General features: G+C 39.6%; 1 protein-coding gene across 1 annotated transcript; it reads right to left on the reverse strand.

The window, feature by feature from the left end:
- Positions 1–7,768: 7,768 nt before the first annotated feature.
- Positions 7,769–9,519, reverse strand: LOC133822791 (probable transmembrane ascorbate ferrireductase 4). The gene is made up of 4 exons (XM_062255236.1): positions 9,237–9,519; positions 9,098–9,149; positions 8,771–8,967; positions 7,769–8,268 (listed from the first exon to the last, which is right to left on the reverse strand). The coding sequence occupies exons 1-4, from the start codon at positions 9,396–9,398 to the stop codon at positions 7,921–7,923; spliced, it is 759 nt and encodes a 252-aa protein (XP_062111220.1). The 5' UTR covers positions 9,399–9,519; the 3' UTR covers positions 7,769–7,920.
- Positions 9,520–9,897: the final 378 nt, after the last annotated feature.

Consider the following 9,897-nt stretch of genomic DNA (forward strand, 5'->3'; position numbering starts at 1 on the left):
TCTTCCCTAGCCTAGCGCCGATGTGAAATTTGACCACAATGGAGGAGGGTGGAGAAGCCCAAACGTGCTCAGGACTTATCCTATCACCTACTAGGGAAGCATAAGACAGGGTGAGAGGTGATTTACCTAAGTCAAAGTGGGAAGCTTCCATCCCTGCTTGAAGCTCTTCCTCAAGATCCCGATCCTCTTGTGCCTCTCAGGCCTCCTTCGCAGCGTGCGCGTTCGCCAACCTCTCCTCCGCCAGTCGTTTCTGTAACGCCCTCTTGGGCAACTCGTCTATGTAGCTGATGTGACGGGATGCCAACTCCTGAGACTTTTTGGATTGGCGGTACTTGGTCAGCTCTAGGTTGCTGATTCATTGTTCTACTCTGAGAAGTCCTGACCTAATGAGGTTTGCTTCTGTTACCAAGATGCTAAGGTCCAAATCTCGGTCGGGGAGAGCCTTCATCTCCTGGTGATGATCCTCGAAGAGCTAGACATAGTAGGTTCAGTGGAAAGGACCTATTCAAAAGTAATTGACTGAGTATCGAATATAGAAAAGTCCTAATAAGGTAAAGGATAATGCGTTTGGGAAGATACTCACCAACTTGGGCAAAGTCAAGAATCAGGGTCAGGTTGCTACAGGTCGGGAAGTCGTCTGTGAAGAAGAAGGCATCCTTGTAGTCTTGAGAATGATTCTCGTTGTTGTGAGGATCCTTATATTCGAGCGACGAGGTCGCGTACTTCACCAGAGCATAATACCCATCTCGCTTGGAGCTCTTCTTCCGAGGAGTGGTACGGAAGCTGTAGAAGTAAAGGATCTCCGCCGCCGAAGGCTCGAGCCATTTCTGCTTCCAGTATAGAATGTACATCCTCGCAAGCACTCTATAGCCTTGGGGGAAAGCTGGAAAGGGGCTATCCCCACGAACTTTAGGAAGTTCACGAAGTACTATTTGAGGGGTAGGGTAGCCCCTGCCATCAGGTGGGCCTGGCTCCAGGTGCCTAGGCCATTGACGCTACAATGTGCCTTCTCGGACTCCTGACAGAGACAGATGAGGCACTTGTCTCCGACCGAATAATATATCATGATTGCCTCGATGGCATCGGGGTGTCGAAGCAGAGTGTGGTAATCCTCTGATTCAAACACGTCGCCCTCATACTTTTGGGTAGGGTGTGGATGCAGGGCCCTATTAACCTCCTCCATAGTTAGGCCCCTGTCTTCGAGCATTTTGGGCCTCACCGCCACTTGGGTGTCAAGATGAATGACTAGCTCCCCAGCTGGCTTTGGGTTCCCATCCTTGTATTGTCTTCAGAGGCATCTTGTGCTCAGGCCATATCGGAGATCTCTTGGTCGAAAAGATAAAACTCGTGTTTGTGTAAGTGTTGGAGTTCCTCGGACATCTGAGACAAAAAACCAAGCAGTCAGTATTCTGACCGAAGGAAAGATGGCCAAAACACGAATGACTCTAGGGATACTGCTCGGGAAGAAGAGATAGGTTTTGGAAATGCGGGGTATCCCCGGCGCCTAAGGACAAGCCAGAGGGGATGAGCCTATCGGAATCTGGGAATTTCCCAAATTCCAGTCACAAGCTCGGAAACGCAAAGTTGACATAAAGACGTTTGAGGGCCATTTTGAACGTCCCTAACATCAAAATGTGCCTAAAATGACTAGTTAAAACTAAAAACAGACTCTAAAATCTCATACCAGTGGTATTCCTAACCTCAAGCACACACAAAAACAGAAAGGTGGGTCGAAGGTACTTACCCGAGATGAAATGGAGGTAGGTGCTGAGGTGATTCCTAACCTTGAAATATCGCTTGCCATCTGCCCAGAAATACGATGATTCACGCCAGTTGTCCAGAGCTGCTGGGAAAAAGGATTGAAGATGAGGGGCAGGCAAGAGAGAGGAAAAGGTTTTGGGAGAGGTTTTTCCTGATTTTCGTATGGTTACTGTGTGAGGATAGAAGGTGATTTTCCTGGGCTTTTATACCTAGTAAAACTTATGAGGGAAGCAACTTCCCCACGACCGTCGGATGGCTTGCCCAGGTGAGATCATGAGGGTGATCCAACAGTCAGGGTTCAAAAGGTGCGGATCGCAATCATTGTTTTCTTTGGGAAAAGATGCCTCGGGTGCAAAGTGGACGTTTGGGATCTCGGAGTTGACCCCTAATTAAATGCACGGACTGATGGGCCCAGCAATGGGGTGTTGACACATGGGTTTGCTTTTCAGAGTGGTGCTAGAGGAAATCCCAAACGTTTTTTCCCTCCATTTTTTCCAAATCACCTTTAAGTTCAGTCTTCACTGCCCAAGGACGAGTAGAGACTTGGGGGAAAATGTTGTCCGTATTTTCACCTCCGACACGTGGCAGCCCCCAGTGGCTGGCTCAGACATTTATGAACACCATTGGGGCATGTTACTGCCTGATGCCTCTAGTCGAAGCGAGGATCCTCCTAGGTGAGACCTTGCCTCTGATAGTGGGTCGTGGGTGCTGAAAGGAGCGATTCCTAGTGCGCAGCGGAAACTGTGGTAGTGGTATACAAGAAAAATTTTCATATAAATAATATTTATATGAGGATCCTGTAATTTTCAATATGTTAATCAATATATAATATGAATATGAAAAAATAATACAAAACTATTTACCTCTTGTAGCCTATCAAGAATCCTTGAATCTTTTCATATGTATTTCGATCTTCCTATCCTTGCTTGAGTACTCACACCTAGATCTTCCAAGACGTTCTCTACACCTCAAGATGTGGGTGGGCACATAGAGAACAAGGATCAATTTTGTGAATCAAAAGTATTCTCAACACATGAGACTTTTGATTATAAGCTAGATAGAATAGGTTTTTCTTTTTGTGAAAAGATGACAGTTTTTCTTCTCTGTATAAAACTTGTCAAAACTTGTTGTTTCTATTTTCTATCAAATAGAATATATAGACATTATTACCATAATAATAATAATGAAGAAAAATCAATCACCTTTTATAATAATAATGATAATAGACAAAAATATAACATTCCATTTAAAAATCCATTTTAAAATGTTGAATTAATTAATTAAAAATAAAAATGAAAAACCAATATCTGATAACATCATATGTGCCACACGCATAAAGCACTCCAAGCCCTATGCGTGTGGCCTATCCCTGAAAAATGGGATTTTGATTTTTCATGTGTTTTTACTTTTAATTAATTAATAATTAGATATTCAAATAAGGTATCATCTTTTAAAGGAAAAAGATAACAACTTAAATTTCAAATTTTGAATTTTCATCATCATCTTATTATTAATTAAATGAATATAATAATCAAAACCAATTTTGACTATCCATATTTATTTATTCACACTTAAATAAAATAATTGATTAAAATCAATTTCTTTTATTTCTACACAATTTCAAAATTGCACAAATGAAATAATAAATTGTGCAACTTCAATTATCACATAATTGCACATTTATCCCGAATAATAAATATTTTCTCAAATAGCCCATTCACAGTTTAACCCTTGTATCAACTCTTACCTTGATTAGTATTGATAGAGCCTCCCCGGGGACATATGTACCAATAATTCCAAGCTCCAATAAATAAAAGATTATTAACCAAAACTCTTTGATTCAATAATCATATTTATTAATCTCATGATTATTCCACTATAAATAGGAGACTAAACTCTTGAGAATTAAATACATATATTTATTGAGTACTTTATTGTAACCACAAAGTTTCCATAGATATAATCATTACATACAAATTAATCCGCTATTGATGATTCATAATTAAATGGGAATAAAATTACCGTTTTACCCTTTTAATTATATCTTGATTCCTAGTGTACCATTGACTTTACTAGTGAAGGTTAATTCATAATCTGATTATGAATTTGACATCAATAACCTTTTCTGTTCCAAAAGTCAACCCAAAAGGGAATTATCATTCAATCTATAAGAAGGTATAAATTCAATATATGTTAAACTATGTCCCCATCCATATACATCATTGATTCCTCAAAACAATTGTTCTTAGCCTGATCATTCTGACAAACTATAACGCAAGAATCAAAGGATCAAGTAACATATATAGGAGTTCATAGTAACTTCAAGATTAAGATCAGTTTGTATATGATCATCAGTTGATGTATTTTATAATACTACGAAACGATATTTAAAAAAGTATTATTAAAACACATCTGGTCTAGTTCTACACACTCTCAACATGCAGAGTACCTCCACTAAAGTGTCCCACTACATTAGTAACCCAGATCTAGGTCACATTCATTCATAATACTAGTAGGTCGTACTAGTAGTTCTAAGGATTCTATAACTTTATTTTACTGTGATCTATTTAAGTTCATTATCTCAATCTCGATCCTCTCATACCAATATGAGATTGAGACCACATAGATGAACTTGGGAATTTTCTGATATTTACTTAATATTATTAGCAATAATATAGTACATAAGCTACATATATAAAATAATTCAATTCATTTATTTATTTCATTAAAACCATTGTCTACTACAATTGCTTTTAGGGCATAATTCCCAACATTTGCCTAGGTATATTACTCTCTGAGGTTCGTCCTCGGAGTTGGAGGTTCTCCAGCTCGGACAATTAAGGTGAGGGCTCTCGTCCCCCAGTCGTCTCACAGGTCCGAGTTTATGGTTCTCAGACCTAAGATAAAACGCAACGTGTCAGCAAATGCGAGTATTCAGGGCCAGAAGATCGTCTGACAACCTTTATGGGCAATCCATCAACAGTGTTGTTGAGTGTACGACTCGAAAATTCGCACTCTCACTACACCGTCTGACATTGAGGTACTTACAGCAAGCCCTGGCAGTACCTGAGACATGTTCCCCATAAAGTAGGTGCTTTTTTATAGTGGGCTCCACAGATCTCGCTTGGGACGTGGTCTCTATTCAATGCAGCCCAACACATTGAATTGGTATTAATCCCCCCAATAATGGGAAGAATGTGTATTAAATACTGATGATTAGTATTAATGACCCCAACCTCTATAAATAAGGTTGGGAGTCTTAGTGTAAATGGTTCAGTTTTTTAGGGAGAAAACACTTGTACTCAGAGCAATTTAAACGCTGCCTGAGAATACACCATTGGAGCTTGCCCTCACAAGCTTCCAATCCTTTTAATACCAGAGACTTGTGGACTAGGGTTCTTTTATAACCTGAACCACGTAAAAATCCTTGTGTTCTTATTGCTTATTTCTTTAATCTCTTTTCCTAAGGTTGATAGCAAAAAAGGTAGTCAACAACTTCAAACAACAAAATCAGCCCCCTTTGGCCAGATTTCCCTCCATGCTTCAGAAGCTCAAATCCATTAACTTCTACAATTACTTAGCCATAGCTCAGTCTCAAAACCAAAAATTCATAGACCCATAACTGAAGAATACTTTCATTATTAGTTTTTTAATGAACGTGATCCCATTTGAAGAAGGAGCTTAGAGACTTTGTTGAACAATAGAGAAAACATGACACCTAAATTGATTGCCTGCAACACCAACAACCTCAATTGAAACTGTTTACCGAGTTTTTAGGAAACTAGAAATATATTTAGAAATAAGAGCTAGAAAGAAAGGATAAAAGATGAACAAATAGAGTTTTACGTGGTTGGGGCATTAATGTGCCTTAGTCCACGAGTCTATTGTATTAAACTTTAGAGAGCTTTTGACAATGGAGTTTTATACAAGTTTTTGCAGAGTAATTGCTTACAAGAGAAAAATCTGGGATCCCTGCTATAGTGCACAACTGGCTCTATTTATAGGTAGTCAAGTGCACTGGGTTTGGGCTGAACTAATTCGAGCCCAATAGGGATGTAATCACGATTTACTCGCTAATGGAGCCATAATACAAAGAATGTTATACAATAAAAGATAGTAATCTGGGCCCATTGGGCCGGCTCGGGCGTGGCCAAGCCTTACAATTGTCAATAGTATGTTAGCTTGGACTGGTCCGTGTGGGCTTCTAAGGAGATCCTGGGGACAGGATCTGTCAGAGTAGTGGCAGTATTGTTTCCTAGGAACAGTGTACGTTTCGTGCGTACCCTTTTCTGCAGGTTAGTTGAGGAGACCAACTTCCGTGTTTCTCGGGGACATGTCAGCATCAGGGAAGATCAGGCTTACCCTATCTAGAAGTCTGGTCCGCGTTCGTTTACAAATGTCCCAGTTTATTTACCGGAGTCCTGGTTCATTCACTAGGACTCGGGTTCGTTAGCCAAGATGGACATTGTGACACTGAATATCTCCCCTGGATTCTTGACAAGGTCTATTTCCATCGACTAGTTATTCTGCCACCTCTATTGGCATCCTGGAGGATATAGGTAGGTTAAGACCGGGAAGACGAGTCTAGCCTCCAACTTAGTCTTGGTTCCTTCATTATGGTCGCACCCATCGAACGTTGTTGGGCTTGATGATGATTGGGCTATCAGGACTTCTTCCTTCCCCATTCATTGGGCTCAGGATGGGCCCGGACCCCTTAAAGAGGGCCCACGGACCCATTGAGTCAGGCCACATGTCACGTGTGGAAAACAATGATAACATTTACCCCTTAAGTCTTCATCCGTGTTTGCATGGTGGAGACTTGCCTGATTCTCCCGGATCAAATCCAAAATATCCCGGTTCGTTTTCTAGAAGTCGGGTTCATTTACTTGGGGGTCGTTTGGGGATCCTGTCCTTTCAAATTCTCAATGTTTCAGACACGTGTCTCCAGGTTGATGGTGCGTCCGTGCCACTTGCACCTTAAAGATCTGGAAAGAATCTTTTGATTGTCCAACTGACTGATGTGTGTCAGCGTAATTCTCGAGGCGTCTCGTCTGTACGAAAAAGATTATCGGGTACTCGAGTAGGCTGTTAAATGCTGCACCATCTAGAACCGTTAGATGGGGATTGCCTTGAGATTTTCAACATGGACCGTTGGATGAGGTAGGTGCAAATTGTGGATTGATGAATCCACAATTCAATGTTTGACTAGGCCAATTAAAGCTTCTGCGTCATCCGGGACCGTCGGATGAGGATAATCTCGGGATCCCCATTGTGGACCGTTGGATCAAATAGTGTACCCCTTAAAGAGGGCCCACATACCCATTGAGTTAGGCCCATGGACCCATTGTGGACCCCTTAAAGAGGGCCCACAGACCCATTGAGTCAGGCCACGTGTCACGGGTGGAAAACAGAGATAACTGAAACCTAGAAAAAAAGTCTAAATTTATGAACGTCAAACTAAAAAAAAATATCAAATTCAAAACCAAAATTTGATGTCTTCTCGTCGTTGCAGGTGACAAACCCAGATATATGTTGCCATTCAGAGCACAGATGTCATTCTGTCACCCCATGTCGACTAATCAACAACCCTTACACCCAGATTTGCTTGCGTCGTCCCTATGGGTTCATAAATGTTGTTGTCTCTCGTTGCCCACTTCAGATCTAAAGCCACAACCCAGTAGTAGCCCATTTTTCCTAGCTCAGTCTCCATTAACCCTCTGCCAAGAACTTAAAGGAAGATGAAGATAATACGAGCAAGATGATAAAGAAGGTGAATAGAATGGGGCTTTAATTAATTTAGTTTTTGAAGTCTTTTTTTTTATAAAATGTTTATAAAGTTTTATATCAATTTTATTTTTAAAGTTTGAATGATTTTTTAAATAAATAGTTTTAAAATCAAAATTAAAATTTGAGAATATTTTATTCTTGTCTCATCTGTAACTTTTGCACCAAAAAAATAATATCGTATTTACCCTTTAATAAATCGAGTGCCAAAAAAAAAGGTTAATTACTTCATGTCGGATTGACACTTAAATTCTCCATTCAATACTAAAAAGCAAAAACAAATAATTTAAAAAATAAACCTCAGCATTTTCTCAATACATATATACACAATATGAAGAAACATAATCAACAAAATAATGGATTTTCGATAAAAATTCATATAGAAGAGAGGTGTTTTGTATCTCTATCAGATGATGAGTAGACAGGTTTGGTTTTAAGGGCCTGGCGGTGGTGGTACTTGGGAGACACCGCAGCCAATATTACTATGCCGCCTAGCAGCACCAAGCCAAGTCCCAAGCCATTGACAACCATGGACTCCGTACATCGCTTAGACAAGTTCCTCTTGGTTTGTAAGAATGTCAGCTTCTCTAAAAGCCCTGTTTCGGCCGTCGCCACGGCCAGGCCATACGTGTAGAGACCAACAAAGACGTGCCATGGCAACACCTTCATCCTCACTCTCCTCACCTCTCCTATGTGCCAAAAGCTTACAAAACCCGTTATCCACTGCAGACAACACAACAATATATTAAAACTTTAATAAATATATGATAGTATAAGCAGCCGTTTCAGAAAATATGGAAATATTTACGTTACCATAAGGCTATGTTCAATTTGTTTTCAAGATTTTTGTTACATGAATTAAGCACAATTCTTTGCATTGGGCCCTGAAAAGCCCATAAACTGCAAGTAATCAAATCAAGATTGATGAATTATTAGGGTGGCTGAAACGTGAAGCATCAGGTTTAATCAAACTATTGAAAAAGACATCACTTGGTCACTAAATAAATATTTGAATCTAAAAGAGTAAATAATGATGCAGGAAGTGACAAAGGGATAAGGGACCACAGTTGCATTGTTCTCAAAAAGAGTGTTTTTCTAAATAGTAATCATAATTTTCACACACAAACGCACTAAAATAATGCCACTAGTTTCTCGAGAAACAAACAACTTTATTTATGAATTGGAAGAGGAAAATGAAAATAGAGAAATTCAGAGGTATATATACCTGAGCACCAAACAAGGACATGGAAAGCAAACCCATCCAAGAATGGAGACTGTAGAAATTACCCACAATCCCATTCTCCCCACGAAACTTTGTCCAAATACCAAAAATCCCAGAAGCCAAGGCCACTCCTTGAAGAAACAAATGCACTGATTTCTTCAAACTCGTTGAGCCAGGCAACCATCTATGGACCAATATAGCTGAGATTGAGAAAGAGAAATCAAAAATGAAAAACACTTGTTAAAATCAATAAAATGTTCAATTATTAATATTAATGTCTTCCTTATTCTCTCTGGCATCTGGGTTATAGTTATTTCCCTTAATTATTACCTTCTCCACTAATGAGAATGAAGCCAATGACCATACACAAAGGATGAAGAACCTGTAAATTAAAACAAGAAAAAAGTGTCACAATACTTAAGCTAAAAATGAACATTTTCCTTAGAAAATTTAGATGGAAAACACATACGGAGTAGACGAAGTACTCCTGGGAGGCAGTAGCGGAATGAGGAAGAAAGCTGGAGTTGAAAGCTAAAGCCCAAAAGGAGACCAACGCTGCAACCAAAAGGCCAGTGAGTCTGGCCAAGAAGAGGAGAGGAAGTGGTGTGGTTGAGCTTGAGCTTGCCCCCATCAAAGCTTACGCTATAGCTTTTCTCTTCTGTTCCCTCTGTCTTTCACCGACAGCTGCTTTTAGATCTCTTCTCTACTGTACTGCTGCTCTGTTCTGTACTGTACTGTACTGTATTCACTCAGCATTTGAGTGTTCAGTTATCAATTATAATAACCATATATTTTAGACTGCCACGTATACACACAACATTATTATATACATTGTTAAAGCTAATGAGTGACATTATGTCTTTTTCAAAATATGTAGGGTTCTAAATTCTAATGTTGGTCATTAGTCTCCTCCACCTCAATAACTTTCTTTTTGAAAATATAAAATAATAAGTGCGGACGTCGTCTTTCGTCAACTTAGATATGAAGAACACTAAATAATGTTGCAAGAAAAGAAGAAGAAATCACAAATTTTTTACGTGGTTCAGCAGTTAAAATCTGTCTAGTCCACGAGTCAATATTATTTCTCTCAACACTCTCAAAGCTTTTTCAGAAAGTAATTTGGTAGAGTA

Source organism: Humulus lupulus, chromosome 3 (assembly GCF_963169125.1).
Source record: "Humulus lupulus chromosome 3, drHumLupu1.1, whole genome shotgun sequence".
In the NCBI taxonomy this organism is placed as follows: domain Eukaryota; kingdom Viridiplantae; phylum Streptophyta; class Magnoliopsida; order Rosales; family Cannabaceae; genus Humulus; species Humulus lupulus.